The sequence below is a fragment of the Diceros bicornis genome, chromosome 16 (genome assembly GCF_020826845.1).
Source record: "Diceros bicornis minor isolate mBicDic1 chromosome 16, mDicBic1.mat.cur, whole genome shotgun sequence".
Lineage (NCBI taxonomy): Eukaryota > Metazoa > Chordata > Mammalia > Perissodactyla > Rhinocerotidae > Diceros > Diceros bicornis.
Window position 1 is genome coordinate 40,557,568 of NC_080755.1, and position 22,774 is coordinate 40,580,341.

The 22,774-nt window shown below is 34.2% G+C and overlaps 1 protein-coding gene across 5 annotated transcripts in view; it reads right to left on the minus strand.

Moving 5' to 3' along the window:
- Positions 1–419: 419 nt before the first annotated feature.
- The window catches only part of SMAD2 (SMAD family member 2), a 78,180-nt gene continuing 55,825 nt past the window's right edge, over positions 420–22,774 (minus strand). For all 5 annotated transcript variants that reach the window (XM_058557069.1, XM_058557066.1, XM_058557067.1 and 2 more), the window contains 6 exons: positions 21,321–21,395; positions 10,161–10,214; positions 8,719–8,931; positions 6,080–6,217; positions 5,766–5,910; positions 420–2,108 (listed from right to left, as the gene is read on the minus strand). In XM_058557069.1, coding sequence (XP_058413052.1) covers positions 1,985–2,108; positions 5,766–5,910; positions 6,080–6,217; positions 8,719–8,931; positions 10,161–10,214; positions 21,321–21,395 — 749 coding nt within the window. In that variant the 3' untranslated portion in view covers positions 420–1,984. The remainder of the gene's footprint in view (positions 2,109–5,765; positions 5,911–6,079; positions 6,218–8,718; positions 8,932–10,160; positions 10,215–21,320; positions 21,396–22,774) is intronic.

Sequence of the window (22,774 nt, forward strand, 5' to 3'; positions counted from 1 at the left end):
CTGGCTCTCCACATAGCTTGCTCCTTTCTCCCGTCAAGTGTTAGCTCAAGCGTCACTTCCTTACAGAAGCCTTCCCTCTGTCATGTTCTATTACAGTACGCTGTTTATCTCCTTCATAGACATATAAGTTGACTATAGGATAGAGTAATTGCTGTCTCAGCAAAGGCAGGGACCATATCTGTCTTGTTCACCTTTACCCAAAGGCTAAAAAAAGTTCCTAGCACACATAACAGGTGAACAATAAATATTCGTTGAATGAATAAAAAATTACTATACCATGTTTACATGAATACATATACGTACACATAAATACTGAAAAATGGGGACTATCCAATAGAAAACAACCAAATGCTAAAGGTACTGAAAATGACACTTGTAGAGACAGGTAAATATGGTTTCAAAGACAAGTACCAAAGATATCTATCTTCAAAAATACGAAAATCTTTACTAGAAGGGGACCAGGAGTAGTTATTTTCCATTTCTATCAAGATGCAAATAAGAAATGTTTAAACTGTAATGAGTTAACATTAGACATAAGGATTATTTGCTGCAGAATGGACTACCGACAGAGCTTCTGGAATCTCTTTTCAATGCAGAGCATAAAATATGGTTGGTTATAATAATCAACTGCATATTCAAGGTTAGTTAAGAACAGCTCAGACTGTAGGTAACTGTAAGCTAAAAAACCTGCTAAACTGTTTCTCCCCCAATTTTTAAAATTCTGAATTCATAATCATGTAAAATAACAGATTTTATAAATTGAATACAACATACTTTAAAAACAGATGGCCCCTATCTGCTGATCATACCTCAGCATCACTTTTCTAGGTATTTTGCAGAAGCGATTACATTTACAAAAAGTCCATTTTATAATACAATCTGGTAACTAAATCAAATGAAACTACTCAAATCAGAGAGCACAAGGCCTGCTATTGAAATATTTGTAAATACCTTTTAAAAAAGAGTGTTTATATCTATATTGGCTTTTAAAAAAGGATAAATATACTGCATATTGTATACTGTAGCATATCCCTGAAAATTATACTGCCACCTGTGCATTTTTTATGAGGTGTAAGGATAAATCGATAGACTGCCAGGTCATACAAGTCAATTATTATCTGTTGAAATTTGATGTAAGACAAAGGGGCATACTCCATATGAAGTCTTACAGTACCCAGAATTAACTGGTGCTGGCAGTATCAGTGCAACCATCACAGTGATGGTTGCCATGCTACGCAGTTTTGGTATCAGGACAAAAGTGGGAATGAAGAGGTTTGGAAAGATTTTCGGCAAGGTCTCCTTATAATGAGATTTAGCAGTAAATAAACACAAAAAGAATGAATGTTTAAGACCCACTGAACACATTAAGGTCAAGGATTTCAAAAGTTAATCCACTTTTCTTCCCCCAAGAGTTTATTTTTGGTAAAAGGCAGAAAAATTAGTTTTTCTACAAGGGAAATCTGCTTCTAAATGGTAATTTGAAAATCTTGATATATATTATATATTAAAAAAGACACAAAAATAACGGAGAAGTGGGAATAACAGATTAGCTACTGTAACTTTATAAAGGCTTGCCTAAATCAAGAAGCAGCACACACACACCTAATTTATGCAAACTAAAAGTGTATATAAACAGCACAATACTGTGATACTGGATCATGATACATTACCTGTACACATAACTACTACTGTTATTAATAAACCTTTGGGACACTCAGTTTTATGCCCAACAAGACATTACTAAGTCTTTAAAATCTTCTCTTCCTCCTTTACGGGAGAGTATTTCTAGACACTAATTTTCCCATCTAATATTCGAATATAGGAAACCGATTCCACAAGGTGCTTTTAATTGATGAAACCTCAAGTGCTGTTTTCTCTCTTGAATTTTTGGATAGTCAACAGTCCATGGGGACCATACACAAATACTATGACAGAAGAGTTGTTACATTAAGTCTTTTGATGGGACTTGATTGGTGACGAAGCTTTATGACATGCTTGAGCAACGTACTGACGGGGATCCCATCTGAGTTAATACTTTGTCCAACCACTGTAGGGGTCCATTCAGATGCAGTTCAATCCAGCAAGGAGTGCTCGTTACTGTCTGCCTTCTGTTTAAAAGAATACAAGAAAATAATTATGAAAGTAAAAGAACATCTATGTTTAGCTACATGCAATAAGAATTTAGATAAATTAAAAGGTTGTATACACTAAAACCTAAATTCTCCTGAACGAGTATTAAGTTTGGATATCTATTATTTTGAAAAGTGTTTAATCCTCAAAGTCTAACAAAGTACTTCTGATGACTTTTTTCTCTTAAACAGATTTATAAAAACATTCTTTTCCCCTCAAATTAAAATTAGTAGGGTGACTTTATTATTTACCATCCAAAATGGGACACTTTTAAGAGAGAAAGCAGTCACTATTAATAATTATTCCAGGGCAAGAGACGTAAATCAGGACTGTCCCAAGTTAAACCGAGTCACCCTACTTATTAATCAACCACAGAAGATAAGGTACTCAAATACTCAACAAAGTCTAAGCGGAATAGGGTTCAAATTTAGAGTATACCAAAACAAAACAGAATTCTGACCCAAGCTTATCACAGATGTTAAGAGTTGTAGTTCAACTTTCCCCGACAAAGCCAATGAACAACATCCCTTTTAGCAGCATCATGCAGGCTTTTAATAAGCAACACCTCTAGTACTTCAACAAAATGGGCTATCATCTGAGAATCACAAATTGTTCAGTGACATCTTGTCACTTCCACGTACTGATTTTAGTTCTGTCTTATTTACTATATACAATAAGTCATTAAGTCGGCTTCCTTCTTCTATGAGATGGCCCTTCAAAAATGAGAAAAGGCAGTTATCAACTCTTCACTTCCAAAAGACACAGGCTTCTGTCAATACAATTTAACACTGTTCTTCAAAGGATGTGCTTCTCTGTAGCAGATGGCATCAGTGCCCCTCAGATTTTTCAGTGTTCTCGAGCAACCTTCCAATTGCATGTATCTGCATTTGCGTGCCCTAGAATCTCTCTCCTCTGTCCACATGTAGAGCAGACTAGAAGTGTAGAAGTGTCAGGAAATGAACATCCGTGGGAGCAGCCCTCAACCAATGACACAGCAATTGGCATTTAAATGCCCAGTTTCCTTTCCCTCTGGGTGGGATAATTCTGTATGTTCTTTACTATTTTCCAGAGTTTTCCTAAAGGAATAAGCTCTAGCGACGCACCCACTATAGTAGATGGCTTAATAATGGTATTGGCTGCCTTCCCTCCCCTACCTCACTTCCCTACTTCCTCCTTCCTCAGCAGTGTTTCCTCCATTTCCTGAATAAACTCCTTACACTTGAGTGCTTGTCTTAGGGTCTAAGATACACAAGAAGACATTTTGATATGTGATCATTCCTACAACATGACACACGGAACAAAATACAACAGTCCCTAATCTGATCTGTACAGACTCACTGCCTTATGTTGATTTAGATACTATATTTTGGTTCATGCAGCTTAAAATTGCACCAGCATACTTCACAAGTCGACTCACATTATACATGAGGTATAGGCAAGACTGACCCTTTCTCATTTTCCCCTCTGTTCTTTTTGTTGTTTTGTTCTTCACAAGTTTCTCCTGTCTTTTATCTCTCCTTCAGATTAAGCCTTCTGAAATAATGTTGCCAAGATCTCTTTTAATTTTGATTTTGCCATTTGCTGAATTATGGATATTTCCTGGTTTGTTTTCAATCAGATCATTTATTGCTAGATTAGTTTAACCTTCAGGAATAATTCTTAATCCAGGTTACCAAAGAAAGTGGGTTTAAGAAGGCTGTTACTACACTTATTTTGGCACAGAAACGTACCTGAGGCATTATTCATCTCCCTATCTTTTCACTCACTCCAGTACTGATTCACTTAACTCAGACACTTCTCAATTAAATATGAATTCTTTATACATTTATATTTCCTGTTTACATTTCCTGATTGTTATGCTGGCAATCAAGCTGGCATTACAGAAACTGGAAAACAGTTTTAGAAATCTAATCATTAGATCTACCTCCTCAGCTCCAGTGTCATTAAGGATAAAAGTTCCTGGTAACTACCCAAAGTTCCCAGATATATGGGTATCTGACGTTATTCTGATCTGTAAATATTAAAGGAAACTATTTTATTATCCAAAGTTAAAGAATGGCAGAGTCCACAGTGAATGAAGGGCAGGATCTCTCTCTGCCAATTAAAACTGTTCTTAGCCAGAGACCTTTAGAGGAATTCTCCCTGTCCTATGTAGTTCATATTTAATTCCACTGAATTTCTACCATGTTCTGCAACATTCTAATCTTTTGGAGAAAAAAGATGTCTGACCTAAAAACTTGATATCAGATAGTACCACTGGAGTTTAATTTTAATATCAACTCAGGTCAGTTCAAGTTCAAAGGAAAAAAGGAACTCAGCATTCCTTAAAGGTATCACATCTCAAAAGAGAAAAGATTAAAACAAAAGAGAACTATAGCAAAGTCACAAAATGAATTATTCTATTCTTCATTCTAGGATATAAATATATCACACATAATATATTTTTATAGAAGTATTCAACCAATACACATCAAATCTCACCACCTCAAAAGTCACACACCTCACAAAACTTTATTTAAGATAAGGAATCAAGACCAAATGAAATAAATAAATTCTGAAGAAGAGCCAAATTGCTAGATAAAACAGAAGTACTATTACTGTACTATATGAATATCTTCCTAAGCAGGCATTCAGAGAGTAAACAATATGAGCTGGAGAAAGAGAAGGACTAAGTACTTTACTCACAGTTCTATCCTTTAGTATGTTGATGAAGTCTTCCCTTTCTTTGATGTGGAATCCAATCTATTGTTTAATTTAGCAATAGCCTAATCTATCTTATCCCTTGATGACAAATTAGTTTTTGCAAAACTCCATTAAGTAACTGCTACACTATTCTTAGAGAAGAGGTTAAGAGTCAAGGAGAGCTTTCCTCAAGTCACCACCGCTCACAATGTGTCCTTGGGCAAATTATCAAATCTTTTCTAAGCTTACTTCCAAATAAGTATTAGTTTGAACCACTTTTTTTTTTTTTTTTTAACCTACAAAGACTGCAAGCTTATAAAGAAGGATGATAACAGAAACAGTAATTCTTAGCCATGTTGAAAGGTGTGAGATACTGTATTTAAAACACAGCACAGTGCCTGGGACCTAAGAAGTACCCCCTGTTATTACTGAATAAAGTTCTACTTCTTAATCTTACATTCAAGTGGTCTCAACTTATTCATCCAATCTTATTCTTTACTTTCTATACTCCAGTTAAACTGAACTGTATTCTATTGCCAGGATCATAATTTTCCAACCCCTCATATCTATGACTACTGAAATCCTATGCATCTTTTAGAACCTAGATCATGTGCCACCTTGACCAGAAACCTTCCCCAAGCCCCAGTGAAAATGTAAAATCTCTCTTTCCACTAAGTGACTTAACTCTCTAAATATACCCCTTTTATGGTATTTAACACTCTGCATTATGTTACTGTGCACGTCTGTACATGTTTTAATTCTATCCTCTATAATGCCAGCATAAAAATTTCCGAGTTTTGAATCTAGAGGCTTCCAACTTTCTTTTGTTATTTTACATAAAGATCTGCTGACTCCATAACCTCAACGAAAACATAACATGCGAACTCCAGAAGACGCAAAGAATGGAAAAGAATTACGTTGTGGAAATTCAAGATTCAATATGTATTTCATACCTGTATTCTGCTCCCCACCCTTTCACAAAACTCATTCTTATGGTGCACATTCTAGTTAGCTGATACACGGCTTCAAAACCCTGATTAACAGACTGAGCCAGAAGAGCAGCAAATTCCTGGTTGTTGAAGATCTTCAGATTACAGCCTATGATTGAAAAAAGTAAAAAAAAATTGTGCACAAAGAGTATCATTATAAGAAAATAATTTCAAAAGGGCTACAAGATATTAGAATATGAGCATGCAAATCATCTCTTAATTCCTAAAGTTAACGGCAAATAGAAAAGCTCAGCAAATTGATAGGTTTATTCACATACCTGGTGGGATTTTACACACTGTTGCAGGGTGCCAGCCATATCTCTGATTACAATTGGGGCTCTGCACAAAGATTGCACTATCACTTAGGCACTCAGCAAAAACTTCCCCACCTATGTAATATAAGCGCACTCCTCTTCCTAAAACAAAATATATACGGGATTAGTTTTATAGCATGTACTATTTCAGCATGACTTTGGAATAGTTTTCTTAGAGAAATACTAAAATGATATAAGGTATTTTGATTATCTTTTTCATAGCTATTCTTTTCTGAAGTATAACTTTGAAACACAGCACTGTATATTTTTCCAAGTATTTGTCAACAATTTTATTGATTTGTAAAAATAATACGTTTATCAAAAGTAGTCAAATAATGTAGAAAAGTACATGTATAGTTAAGAATTTCATACAAATTATATATTATTTTAAAATAAGTAAAAGAAATTGAGTTATTTTGAAGGAATTAACTAATGTTTGGATATATATTCCTTCATTATAATAAACTATTTCCTTAAAGATCCCAATAAAGTTAAGAAAAAAGGTAATAAAAATCATCAAGAGGTTAGAGTCACTTGCCCCTTTCAAAACTATATATTTTGGTGGCAACCAAACCCCTAGATACATAAACAGAATTAGACAAGAAAAAACTATATTGAGAGATTTTAATATACCTCTCTCAGAATTTGACAGACGAAATACACACAAAATATTAGATATAAGGATTTAAAAAAATAAAAAATCCTGGGAAAGACAGAGTTCTAAGATTGCACCGAAGATTCTCACCCTTGGTATGTACAAATCTTCTCTATTATTCAGTCAAACATTAATCTAGGTGCTGTTAAGGGATTTTTCGATGTAATTAAGGTCTCAAATCAGTTGACCTCAAGAAAGGGAGATTATCTTCGGTGTGCCTGGCTTAATCAGGCGATATCCCTTAAAAGGCACAGCACTGTCCCTGGTGAAAGTGATTCAAAGTGTGAGTGAGAGGATTCAATGCAAGAGATTCTCCAGCTGACTGTGAAGCCAGAGGGGGCCATGTGACAAGAAATGCAGCTGGGCTCTAGCTGCTGAGCGTAGCCTCTAGCTGACAGTCTGCAGGAAATGAGGGCCTCAGTGCTATAACTTCGAGGATGTGAATTCTCCAACAACCATGTGAACTTGGAAGAGGACCTCGAGCTCCAGATGAGAACACAGCCCAGTGGACCCCTTGATCTCCTCTCGTGAGGCTCCAAGGAGACTCCTAACCCATGCGTGAACTCCCGACCCACAGAAACTGTGACTTAATAAATTTGTATTGCTTTAGGCGGGTAAGTATATGGTAATATGTACACAAAAGAGAACTAATAAAAACAACCAACAAGTCAGATTTAATACATAAAGACAGAACCTGGTGCCCTGTTCTCTTATGACTACAGAATATTTGTAAAACAACCAATCATGTACTTGACCATCAGGAAAACACTGAGTCCAAAAAGTAGAGATTTTTCAGGCTACATTCTCAGATCGAAATCACCCAATAAACTAGAAATCAAAGGTAAAAAGATGATTCAATAATTACAGCAATCTAAAATTTTGTAGAGAAGTGAAAAGTGTTGAGGAAATCTTCTGTTAAATTTTTTATACAGAACCCCTAACAGAAAAAACAGGACTATTTTAATTAAAGTAGGGTGGATATTCAGAAGCTTTCCTCACTTACAAAACACCTGAGTACTTATATATCAAGCAAGATTTGAGAAATTCAACATGGAACCAAATAACAGACCTTTGAAGTCACTGGCACTCTGTAGTGTCACACTCACTCCTTAGTGATTGGCATTATTTCTCATAGGAGGTGATGGTTAATTAAACAGAAACAGAAGCAAACTACTATTAAAAGAAGTTACTTTAAGGTGATGAGAAGTACGTTCAGTTATATTAGAGGTGCTCAAACTTTTTTTACATCACTGTCAAAAAAAATCTCTTTAATGTCTGGCTTAACAAAAGAGAGCTGGATTCTTATCAGATGCTACATTTAATCTCTTGCAAAATCATACAACATGTAGCCAGGGGAATACTTCACTATATACTCATGACAGAATGAGAGTGAAAAAGGCCAACAGCATCTTCGTACCATTATGACAATGGTTTTGACTTCACAAACTTGCTAAGAGGGTGTCTGGGACTACTACATTTTTCAGATCCTCTGAATTATTTTTTCAACGACATTAAATGTTAGTTCTTGTTTTAGATAGCTTGCTTCCAATGGATAGGGAGCAGATTTGACTTAAAATATGAACTCACTGAAGGGGGGGGGGGACTAGGAGACATAAACACACTGAAAAAAATTCATGATTTGTTAAAATTATAATCCTACAATCTGAACATGACAATTTTATGACTAGTAGAGACTAAGCAAAGTAAAGTTACTTAACATATATTTATTGAAGGACTTGCCAGTATCAAGGGTGTCAGTTAAAGAGAAGTCGAAGATAAGAATTTGCAGATGCAAGGATCACCAGGATCTATGAAAAGCAGTGCAGCTGTGCACTTAAACTGACAGAAGACAGGCTTTTTGCACACCATCTCTTGAAGTGGTAAACCACATAATGCTCAGATTATGAGTACATGGTATTGGTTTTTCACACAAGGAAAAAAAACATACCTATATGTCTTCTTGTCATTTCTACTGTAGCATTTCTGTTGACGTTGGAGAGTAAACCTAAGCAGAACCTCTCTGAATTTGATGGATCTGTGAAGCCGTCTACAGTGAGCGAAGGCTGTGATGCATGGAAGGTCTCTCCAACCCTCTGGTTTAATTCATAATATGCTATTGAACACCAAAATGCAGGTTCTGAGTAAGTAACTGGCTGCAAATCTGGGGGGGAAAAAACCAAATCCATAAAAGCAAGAAATGTTATGTGAACAATTCAAGCCAAGAATAAATTGAATATCATCATCTTTATATGCTCTATGCCAGCCTACACTGGCAACAGCTCAGGAAGTAGACTTAACATCTATATCACGAATCCAGTTTCTAGAGATCATAACAGATTTTCAATTTTTCAAGTTTCCCCTATCTCATTAAGTCATCCAATCTTCAAACATCTTTTTTAGACTTTATGGTGGATCATTTGTTCTAGTAGTAGTTTTACCTTAATTCCTGTTCAAATATAAAAACCACCATAGGCAAAGTAAATCAACTTGCATAATAAAGGTAATTTTTAGTAGGATGAAGTGGCATAAATCTGAAGCAAAGATTAATGAGTCAAAAGCCACAAGAAGAAAAATTGTCATAATAGAATACAAAATATGACATAGTTTTGACATTTGTCTGTTTTAACATGAGATTCTCGGTGAGTTACCCTAGTTATAAAAATAGAAAACCCACACACACACAAGAAACAGAAAGTAATAAAACACAAAGGGTATACAAGTGGAAACAGAATACGGAATCAAAAGAATCTACATATCTTATGGGAAAAATAGGATCACATGTATCAACTTCCATAATTTTGATGAAAATACATCATAAGGAATATCATGAAAAAAACTGACAATTTTGTAAAATAAATTCTGACTGTGTAGAAACTGAAGAGAAATTGTAAATAACAAGGTAAAACAAAGGCCAAGAATAAACTACAGAATGTATATGCAGACACATACATATATATGTACACGTACACACATTAGCTCTCACATATATATATATCCTCTACACCACATGCACATATTTGTGATATATGTGTGTATATATACATTTATATACACACTTGTATTAATAATTATTACTACAACATATAACATAAAATAAACATACCCATAAAAATGTAGCTATAATAGGTCATAAAATTCCCATGAATAAAGACTATGATTTCCATGAATGGAAAGATTATTAGTTTCATACACTCAATGTACCAGTGGAAAAGAGTTTTAGTGATATTGAGGCATGTAATCAATATCATTTTTAAAAAGCACTAATTTTAACAATCATTTGATTACGCATTAGGATCCCTTCCTCATATATATGAAAAATAATGACCAGAGAGGACATTTAATTAAGTGATACAGTATAAAAACGGTCGGGGAAAAGTATTTGCAACTTACCCAAACTGTGATTAACAGGGGAAAGAGTAGTAGGAGATAGTTCTGCTGGAGATCCTGAAACAAAAGGATTCAATTTTAAAATAGATGTGGAAGTATTTCCAGTACTTCTAACCAAATAATAATAACATTGGTTGTATCTGGTTGTAATTATCACAAATAACAAATAATTTACATCCCAAGAATTCAAACTATACAACTGCTTTAATGTAGGTTTAATTTTGGAGGCTTCAATACATAAAAGGTACAAAAAGTATAAGCAGTCCTGGCTTCTAGCCACCCAGTTTCCCTTCCCCAAGGCATCCAAAGTTGCTAGTTCTTTGTGTACATTTCCGGAAATATCCTATGAACCATACAAGCAAATATATCCTGTTCTGTGCCCCCTACTTTTTACAAATGATAATACAGTTCTGAACTTTGCTTTTATATTACTTATCCTATCAGAGATGTTGATGTTTCCTTATTATTTACTATCAGCTACATATCATTATATTATGGTGTACAGTTGGCCCTCCGTATCTGTGGATACGGAGTACAACTGTACTCATCGTAAAACGCCTCTTTATATAAGGGACTTGGGCATCTGTAGGGGTTACTGGAACCAACCCCCCCCGGAAACTGAGGGACAACGGTATTATGAGACCATATTGATGGACAGTCAGGCAATTTTCAATCTTTTGCTTTAAGCACCAAGATTGCAATGACTAATCTTGCACATTTTGCATACTTTCAATCATATCTGAAGGACAGACTCTTTTTAAAAGAGAAACTGCCAGGTCAAAGGGCTGTGCATCTGTAATTTTGATAGATTATGCCAAAACTGTCAACTAGAGAGGCTGTACCAGTTTACATTCCCAGTAACAACATAAATGGTAAGGGAATGTTCACGTTTTTGTTGATAGGTGAGAATACAGTCTTAACAAATCTTTGTATTTCTCTTATAAATGACACTGAGTAGCTTTATACTTGTCTGTATTTCCTTTCTGTAAATAGTCTGTTTTTTTGCTAATTTTCCTATTGTGATGTTGATCATTTTTCTCACTGGTTTTAGATGGCTCTTTATGTATTAGGGATATTAGGCTTTTCATGGTATGGGTTGCAAATATTTAATCATCTGTCTTATGATTCTTCATCCTAATTTTGATTAAGCAGTATTAAAAAAACTGTATGATTTAATTTTTCAATCATTTTGGGGTGTGTTAAACTTTGTGGTGACAGTGGCTATTCTTGTCTTACTGTTAACTTTAAGGGAATACTTCAAGTATTTTCCCATTAAGTATGATGCTTGGCTTTGAGGATGAGAGAGATAAAATTCCTTATTTAGGATTTTAGCATCAATAATCTCAAGTCTGTATATTTATGTTGTGAGTGCAATGTTATGCTGTCTCATAAAGACAATCTAGAAGCTTTACATCTTTTCTATGCTTTTGAACAGTTTAAACAGCATTATAATAACACATTCTTTAATATTTTGCTAGAATTTCTGTGTGAAATTGTTTGCAGTTAATTATGTTCTAGGGTTTACTCAATACATTTCTATATTTCTTCTATGAGAGCTGACTGTTAAGACAGCTCTATTTTCTGGAGTCAGTTTCAGTAAATTATATTTTCTTAAAAAATTATTCATTTCTTCCAGTTTGAGGTAAGCAAGCTACATCTTATCAAGAAGATAAGGGGTAGGCAGCCTCTTGTCTCCCCACACCATTATAACCATGACATAAAATACCAGGTAACACAAGTGAAATGGCAACCCCCAGATAAAAATATGAACCAAAAACAGAGAACAGGTGATAATTATATTTTAGAAGACAGAACAGTCTTCCATAACAAAATTAAGTTCTTATGTTCTTTTTTGGTTCTCAGTTTGAAAAATCTGTTGGCAAGTCGCAACAGGTACAACTAAGAAAGGTCAAAATATATTTAGAACAATGAACTAAAACTCACTGCTGTTTCCTGAAGCTGATATAAAATAAACAAAGCCACTATTAGAAATGGAGGAAACTGCCCAATTTTTCATCTCTCTTAACTGTTTACTAAATACTTATCAGAAGTGACCAGGAAAGTCACAGTTCATTTAGACTAATAGTTCAGTCAGATGTGATAAAAGTTAGAATTATAGATTACAAAAAGAAAGGTTCATTATAATCAAATATAAAACTTTAAAAGTTAAATTAAGCTAACAATTTATTAGCTAACAGAAGTTTTTAGAAACATTTTTTAAAACAGAGGCAGATTAATTGATAATTAACCTATTAGTTATTCATATATATATATGCTGCTACTGAACTCTGGGACTTCCAGCTATGAGAAGTAATAAATTTCCTCACTATTTAAACTAGCGTGAATCAGCAGTTTCTGATATCTGCAGCTAAAACATCTAGAGAAATCCTTGCGCACGTATCTTTGCATAGAGGTTCACACATATCTGTAGGATACATTTTTCAATGAGGAAATGTTAGATCAAAAGGAATACAAGTATTAAGATTTTATAAGTGCCAAAATATCTTTCCATAATGTTTAGTCCCACCAACAATTTATTAGCTAGTGTTTCTTCACACCGTGTCACTACCTTTCGACATTTGCCAATTTGATAGGTTTAAAGGGGCAACTCTTTTTTAAAAATTTTTATTTTTGTTTTTGTTGTAAATAGTGTATTCACGTTTTTTGTGTCCATTTTCCTGTCAACTACTGTATTTTTCCTCTTGATTTGTAAGAGGTTTTAAATTCAGAAATCAGTTATTAGACTTGCCATACACCTGCAAATATTTCCCCAAGTTTTTTGGTTTGTTTTGGTGTATCTTTCAAGGTGACATTAAAAATATCTATCGAGGGGCCTGCCCCACGGCGTAGCAGTTAAGTGCGCGCGCTCGGCTGCTGGCGGCCCGGGTTCCGATCCCAGGCATGCGCTGAGGCACCACTTGTTGGGCCGTGCTATGCCGGCGTCCCACATAAAGTGGAGGAAGATGGGCACAGGTGTTAGCCCAGGGCCGGTCTTCCTCAGCAAAAAGATGAGGATTGGCAGATGTTAGCTCAGGGCTGATCTTCCTCACACACACACACAAAAAAACACTTTCTAAACAGACATACTTTTTAAGAGTCTTTTTAGGTTCACAGCAAAACTGAATAGCAAGTACAGAGAATTCCCACATAACCCATGCACACACACAGGTACAACCTCCCCATCAGCATCCTGCACCACAGTGGTACATTTCTTGCAGTCGAGGAACCTACACTGACACTTCATTATCACCCAAAGCTCACAGTTTACATTAGGGTTCATTCTTTGCTATACACTCTACGAGTTGTGACAAATGTATAATGACATGTATCCACCATTGTAGTAACATACAGAATAGTTTCACCATCCTAAAAATCCCCTGTGCTATGTCTATTTCATCCCTTCTAACCCCAGCAACCACTGATCTTTTTACTGTCTCCACAGTTTTCCAGAATGTCACATAATTGGAATCATAAAGTATGTAGCCTTTTCAGAATGGCTTCTTTCACTTGTAATATGCATTCAGTGTTCCTCCATGTATTTTCACGACTTGGTAGCTCATTTTTTTTTAGTGCTATTAATAATATTTTAGTGCTATTAATAATATAATAATATTCCATTGTCTGGATGGACCACAGTTTAATTATTCATTCACCTACCAAAGGACTTCTTGCTTCCAAGTTTTGGCAATTATGAATAAAGTGCAGGTTTCTGTGAGGACATAAGATTTCAACTCTTTTGGGTAAATACCAAGGAGCGTGATTGCTGGATCATACGGTAAGAGCATGTTTAGTTTTGTAAGAAGCTGTCAATTTGTCTTCCAAAGTGGCCATAGCATTTTGCATTCCCACCAGCAGTGAGTGAGCGCTGCTGCTGCTCTACAGCCTCGCCAGCATTTGCTTTCGCCAGTGTTTCAGTTTTGGCCATTCTAATAGGTGTGTAGTAGTAACGTTTTAAATTTTATTTATTCAAATTTATTAATCTTTTCCCCTATGGTTTTATATCTTACATACTTCTTGCTGAGATTATTTTAAAAACTCTCCAGTGTCATGTACTAGAAATTATAGGGTTTCATTTTGGTATGAGAAGAGTTATTTAGTATTTATAATTTTTTTGAGGGCTATTAAAATTAGTTTGAAGTTCTTCAGCAAAATTAATGGCAAAGAAATATATTACACTTTATAAGTTTCAATATATTAACCAATCATAAATATCATTCAAATAAAAAAATTAAAAGACATTCTTTCAAAAGGCATATACAAAAGGACAAGAAAGTTACAGGCCCTAAAATCACTTCACTTTATTTTTTTTGCTTTCATAATACAGAGAAAAATCCTGAAGAAATAAAATTATCGAGTATTTTGTTTTTATACCAAAAAAGGCTTAAAACATATGCTTTAAAAAATCTAATTTACTGATTACATACCAATGACTCTCACAAATTTTTCAGAAAACTGGGAATCATGCTGGGTTACTCCTTCAACCTTATCCCTACCTAATCACCAATCGAGTCCTCCCTCGACAGCCTATCTCAAAAGCATGCATTTCTCCCCATGTCATCTGAAACCAGCTAGAGGAAGTCTGGTCAAGACCAAGATTTCTAGAATCTGATATCCTAGGTGCAAATTCTTGTCACTTTCTAGCTATTTTTCTATGCTGTTCATTGCAGTGTTGTGTTTTTTTCTTTTGTAAATGCTGAACCTTTTTAAATTAAAAGTGTAATCTTTTGCTAGATGATGTAATTACACGCAATGTTCAAATTTTCTTGTTTGATCTAAATGCTTTTTAATTTTTTATAATGAACATCCATTTGTAGCATAATTCAAAATGTTGTATCACAATTTGATCTGCAAAATACTGTTTTACGTTTATATGACATAGACTAATGATAAAAATATGAGATAAAGCAAAAGAAAAAAGATATATGTAATATGTTAATTCCAGCTTAAAAAATACACATTTCCCTCATGTTTCTTTATTATGCTCTATGCATTTCCAAATTTTCTACAAGCATGAATTCTGTTCATAATGAGAATAAAGTTACTTTTGTTTTTATTAATAACTTCTACAGGGTTCCCATTATGCTTAGAATGCAGAAAATTGGGAAAAACCCGTGATCCTAAAATAACAATAAATATCAGAAACACTAAAAAAATTATGGTTTTCTTTAAAGTTACCAAAAAGCCACAGATCCATTGAAGTCTAAGTGAACTAGTATACAGAGAGGGATGAGGTGTTCCTATGTAAGCAGAAAGTGGTAATCACTTTCACTGTTGGGAGCATGTGTCAAGTCAGGACACAGACACACATAGGATTGGGCATGCCAAAGAAGAAACCAACTAAAATTTTCATGGCCACACAGAGGCAACTGGAATCTGCGAAGCCCAAGCACAGATGTAGTCCTCTTCATTAGCCAATTCTAACCCACATGTCTTTAGCTGAGTACATGGTAGCACAGGAAGTTTGGGGCAAGGCTAGAAAGCAGTGAGAGATCCTGCAGCCTCATCATACTCATATCTAAAAGGAAGGGGGGCTGTCCCTCCTTCAAACCAGAGGTTATTTGATATTAACTAAAGCATCAAAACACCACCCATCCAACTCAACTCCTAATTATATGGAAGAGATCAGCTACTCAACTCAGCAACCAGAGAAAGGGTGAGTTTTCCCAAGAGAAAATATCTATATTACTCTCCAATATTACTTTATACACAATACCCAGCATCCAATTACAAAAGCATGAGACATGCAAAAAAGTAGGAAAAACCAACACATAATCAAGAGATAGAAGTCAACAGAAGCAGACTTCTCTATGAACCAGATACCGGAATTATCAGATAAAGACTTTAAAATGGAAATTGCAAAACTGAAAAATAGATTATCTGAAATGAATTCACTGAATTGGCTTAACAGCAGACCAAAAGTTAGACCCACATATACATTATCACTTGATTTTCAACAAAGGAGTCAAGGTAAATCAATGGAGAAAGTAAAGTCTCTTCAACAAATGGTGCTAAAAAAATTGGACAAATATCTATAGGAAAAGAATAAAGAGTAGAGATGGTAAATACAAATGATTACTTTTTAATCTTCAAAAACATATATTTTTTAAATAATTCAAAGTCTAAGGCAAAACTAACACTATACTTTGGGGTTTATACATATTTGTAAGTAAAATATATGACAACAGTAGCACAAACAATAGAGGTAGGTGAAAGGAATTATAGTGTTGTAAAGTTTTTACATTTCACATGAAGTTGTAAAATACTATACCTTACTGAGAAAATAAAATATCAAGAAGAATAAACAGAATGGATTCAAATATAAATATATTTCATAGCAGAAGGCAGGAAATCAGGAACAGAGAAACAAAAACCAGATGAGATAGATAGAAAAGAAATAGCATAATGGTAACCCAAACCCAATGATATTAATAATTACATTACATATAAATGGATTAAATTTTCCAATTAAAAGACAAAGATTGTTAGATTAAGTAACACACAAAATGTTGTCCACAAAGGACACATTTTAAATATAAAGATGCAGATAGACTGAAAGTAAAAGAATGAAAAATATACCATGCAACCACTGAAATAAGATGATATGGTAATATTTTATATGAGACACATTTTATGAGTCAATTCATCAGAACGACATAATTTCAAATGTGTACCACTTAACAGAAATTGAAATACATGAAGCAAAAACTAACAGGAGTAAAGAGAAAATCAGAAAGGATTAAGGAGATTTGAACAACAGCATCAACCACCCTGACCTAAATGATACTTAGAGAACACTATAACTGCAGGATAGACATTCTTTTCAACTATACATGGGACTCTAATCAAAATAAGCCACATTGTGGCATAAAATAGTAAATTTCAAAGGACTGAAATCATAGGTAGTATATTTTGGACGACAACGAAATTAAGCTAGAAGTCAATAAAGTATCTAGAAAGTATCCATACTTCTAAAAAACCAAACTTCTAAATAATCATGGATCAAAGAGGAAATTGCAAGAGGAACAAGAAAATACTTAAATGATAATAAAGAACAGAAATAAATTTAACAAGCCAAAAATTGGTTCTTTGAAAATATTAATTGATAAAACCCTTGTAAGACTTATCAAGAATAAAAGAAAGGAAAGTCAAATTACCAATATTATTTTAAAAAATGGGACATTACTGTAGATTCTGCAGACATTAAGGTGATTACCAAATGTTATAAATAACTTTATAGCAATAAAATCTAACACAGATGAAATGAACAAATTTCTTGTAAGACACAAGTTACCAAACCAACACAAAAAATTGAAAATCTAAATAACCTTCAATTTTAAAAACTCTTCCCTATAAGAGATGGTTTCTCTGGTAAAAGCTATCAAGTATTTAAAGGAAGAATTAATACCAACCTTATGCAAAGTCTTTCAGAAAACAGGAGAAAACCCTTTCCAATATATTTTGAGTCCAGCATTACTCTGATATCGAAACTACAGAAAAACATTATAAGAAAAGAAAACTAAAGACCAACATCCCTCATAAACATAGATGTAAAAATCCTTAAAACAAAATTAGCAAATCAAGTCATAAATATTTTAAGAGGTTAATTTATCATAACCAACTAAGGTCAAGGTTGGTTTGTCAGTAGAAAAATCACTTGGTGGAATTCACCCCATAAAGGAGTAAAACTATATGATCCTTTCAACAGATGCAGAAAAAGCACTGGACAAAATTTCATAGCCATTCATTAAAAGCACTCAGAACAACTTTCAGAAGAGGGCTGAAATTAACTATATTGGTTAGAAAAAGGGTGTGGGGGACCCTTGACCATACTTCATTAAAAAAAAAAACTCTTTATCAAGGAAAAAAAAACACTCAGAACACTAGGAACAGAAAAGAACATCCTCAATCTGATAAAAAAAAATCCATAATTAACAATTATTGAGGGAATTATTAAAAGCAGCCTCCTATGATCAGGAGCAACGCAAAAAAGTCCATTCTTACTATTTCTATTCAACATTTTACTGCAGGTATTAGCCAACACAGAAAAAGTTAAAAAGGCATAAAGATTGGGAAGAAGGAAAATTGTCTTTATTTAACAGATGTGAGTAGAAAATCTCAGGAATCTACAGAATACTAGAACCAAAAAGTGATTTTAGCAAAGTTGCAGGAAAAAAGATCAATACACAAAAATCAAATTTTATTCTATATCCTAGGAACAAAAAATTTGAAAAATACAATTGAAAAATAGCACTTATAATAGCACTAAAAAGATTAAAATAGTGAAGAATGTATCTAATGACAGATATGCTATATGCCTACACTAAATATTATAAGACACTGCATAGAAATGGCATAGCCAATGAGACTAGCCTAAAGTTCTCAAACTTGATCCTTCATTCTTAACAAACAACTTTACTTTCCTATTTTATTGAGAAGATCCCTAATCACGAAGGTGAACTGCTTCTGCCTTGGATCTCAATTCCTCATTTTCCTCCTCAATTCCTCATTTTCCTCCTGACCTTTGTGCAATCAACTTTCTTCCTTTTCCCTAATGGTTAATTCCTCCTTTTATATTTTCTTTAAATACACTTATATAGTACTTACTACAAGTTAAGAACACTTTTAATTGCTTTATAAATATTCTGTTAATAACCCTATGAGTTAGGTACTATTATTACCCCTAATTTACAGATAAGGAAATTGTGTGTCTAGGTCACCTAGCTAGTATAAGGTAGAGAAACAATTCAAACTTAAGTAGTCTAGCCCAGACTGTGATCCTGCTATCTTGATTATACGCATTTGGTTAGAGAAGCTGTCTCCTAAGTGGGGTACGTGAATCTTGTCTACGGGCACACAAAATGATTGCTTACAAGAAAAAGTGAGAACTTAATCAAACTTTCAGATTTCTTGTGATGTCCAGCTTCATCACTATAAGTCCACAAGACTTTAAGGGAAGAATGAAGCCTTGACCAGAAAAAATTAAAACAAAAAAAAAAAAGAAGAAGAAGAAATGCAAAAAATAAGTACTTTTCATACAGTTCTTTATTCTGCTTAGTCTATCCTCTGGTAACCCTTTTAAAAAATATTAACTCCTTCTATCCCAGCAGGGCTTGAAAGATTAATTTAATTATGTCCTTCCCCTCAGGGAAGGTATGAACCAGAGTTCAAAGAGAGGTCCATTTTGTTCTAAATCGGGGCCCTGCATCAGTCAGATGCAGCCACAGCACTGAGCGAGGAATTGATATCAGGTAGAAGACTGGTAGTTAAACCAACTTTTAGCATCCATCAATCAAATACGCACATTGTCATTAAAGCAAATAATTTTACATGTATCATTTTGAAAGTTAGTAACATTTCCCCACTGAAACAGGATTAGAAATATTAGGCTAGGTTCAAAGCTAGCCCCAAAACATTTTCATTTTAATTGATTCAGCTTATTTCCCCCTTTTCCATTTTGACCCAGTACCATAACCAGTGATTATATTCATCTAATTGCTCCTCCTATGTTTCAGCTATATGACTGAACAGGCAATTCTGCAGTAATTGGAATCATGTCTGGCTTCTTTCACTTAATACAACACTTTCAAGGTTCATCCATGTTGTAGCATGTATCAGTACTTCATTCCTTTATATGGTTGAGTAATAATCCAACGTGTGGATATACCTCATTTAATTTATCCATTCATCATTTGACGGACAATTGGGTTGTTTCCACTTTTGGACTATTATGAATAATGCTTACGTGAACATTTGTTCACATATCAAGTTTAGTGTGAACATATTTTCAATTTTCTTGGGTATATACCTAGGAGTGAAATTGCTGGATCATATTGTTATTCTATAACTTTTCGAGGAACAGCAAACTTTCCAAAAGAACTGTACAATTTTACATTCCCACCAACAACATATGAAGATTCCAACTTCTCCAAATCCCCCATCAACACCTGTTACCTTCTTTTTTTGATAATAGCCATTCTAGTGGGTGTGAAGTGGTATGTCATTGTGGTTTTGATTTGCATTTCCCTGATCAGTCATGAAGTTGAGTGTCTTTTCATGGCATTCACTTTTAAAGATCACAGTAGAAGTTGTCCATCATGGGGCAAAAAGGAACATGGTTGGTTCAGGAATACAGTTCTTCTACATACAGGTGTGTTAGGAAGATATATTTAGAAAGCCAAATATCATTTGCAGTAAGACATTCGCATCAAGATGTACATGTTATTTCCAACGATCATCAGATTATCTACCTTTCTTGGTTATCTACTACTATAAAGAGCTATAAGTATGATTAGCTATGGCAGAAGCTTCTTTACCTGGGAGTCCAAATAATGGACGAATTTAAACAACAGAATTATTGTAAAAACTGATCCCTCATCCCTGCCAATGTTAATTCATTTAAAAATACTCTAGATTATCATAACTGCAGAATGCTTTAGTATAAACTGTGTAGAAAAGCTGATGGTATAATTTGTCAGTTAGTAATATTAAGGTGTCTTATTCTTAAGATACTGACAGGGTAGAACAGATCAAAACAGACAATTACAGTGATATCACAGCTATTTCACTGGTAACGTATTCTGCTGAATTACACATTTTATTACATAACAAGTGTTTTAAAGCTTTGACATGTGTAATATTTTATGTTAAGACTCTTTCTCCATTGTGTCTGGAGTTGATAGCTAAAGATTAGAAATTAATTGAATCAGGTCAGGTATAAGGTTATTTTGTGTAAATAATCTACTGTAATTCAGAACTCACTAGTAAGTTAAAGGAGCACTGAAAAGCTGATCCTCATCCCCCACTCCAAATTTCTCTGAAAATCTGTTATTGGATTAATTCGAGTCTTTCATCAAAGACATTTATTCATGGGGTGACTAAAACTTTAAACAGATAGAACACTTAAAAAGTATTTGAGTGTTCTCAAATTTTCATTTACTCTAACAAGAGAAAATTCTAACAATTATTCTGCAGATTAGCATATATTAATTTTTTGTTGACAATAGGGCACCCTCTTTGACGGTTCAAATATGATTAAATCAAGACAGAAAATTCTTTTTGATATATGTCCTGACTTCTCTAAGAGTTATAAATAACTCTTGTGAGTTTCAAACAAGGGAAAAACATATATCTAATTATTCAGGAGTTTCAAAAGATAATTCTTACCTGTATCCATACTTTGGTTCAACTGTTGATCACTTGTTTCTCCATCTTCACTGATATATCCAGGAGGTGGCGTTTCTACAAAAGTTTAGAACAAATCAAGTACAGTTGCAATTTAATCTCACCACTTTTTCTCCCAGCTACCAAAGAATACCAAAGAATCACTCCGAACAAAAAAATATGAATGTTATATAACATTATTATAAAAAGCAATATTGGATACTGAGGGCTTATGATTCAGGTTCTGATGCAAATCTTACAGGTGAATCCTTAAACTCTACTTGTAATACAATCAAGCTCTCTGAGCATATTTTCTTAGCTGTTGTTTACAGATCTGGCTCATTCCCATATGTATATTTTCTGGGGCAAGAGCCAAAAATATAATTCAAAGATGCCTCAGTTCTGAATCAGTATGCTTCAAAGACGTTAGTACCTACAATTTTTTTTTAACTAATGACCATCATGCATGGGTATACCTAGGAGATGATTAAAGAACACACAACACACACACACACACACACACACACACACACACACAGAGATTTTCAGTTACAAAATAATACAGGCTTACACCTTACACTAGGTTCTATAGGGCAAAATATAGCAATATGGTTCAGGACTGCGTCTAGCTACATAAAAAGCATATTTCTCCAGGGATTCTGAACTAGTAAATTCTGAGTGTTTGAAGCAGAAAATTAAATTCAAATACAGACTACTGCACAAAACTGAGGCAAAATACTCCCTGAAAATAAATAAGATTCTATTGTGTATTTCCAGCATGTCTTATGAGCAAAATGTTTATATTCAGGAGGCATTTGAATAGCTGAATAACCTTCACGTAAAATAAAAACATTTCTACGATTTTACCAATTTCAAAGAGGCAAAATAAGTTTAAATCATTATCAACAGTTTAATATTTATAATGCAGGACAGTTTTAAGCAATTCAAGATAATGCAGCTACATATCTAAAAGGAATTTTGTAACTATCAAAAGGGATAGAGAGGGGCCAGCCTGGTGGCATAGAGGTTAAGTTGGCATGCTCCGCTTCGGGGGACTGGGATTCACAGGTTTGGATCCTCAGGCGTGGACCTACGCACCACTCATCAAGCCATGCTGTTGCAGGCGTCCCACATATAAAGTAGAGGAAGATGGACACGAATGTTAGCCCACAGCTAATCTTCCTCAGCAAAAAGAGGAGGATTGATAACAGATGTTAGCTCAGGGCTAATCTTCCTCACCAAAAAAAAAAGGGGGGGGTAGAGAGAAAAGATGTGGGTTAAAGGTCTCCTTCATTAACCCTTTACAGTCTCCCTTCAATAAGCTAACTATAAATTTTAACTTCTTAAGTATCAAACTTTTAAGTGTCAGTACCTTAAATTTTTAATAATGAAATTCTAAGAATAAAATACCTTCATATACTCAAACAACAAAGAACACAGAAATAAGAATGATACAT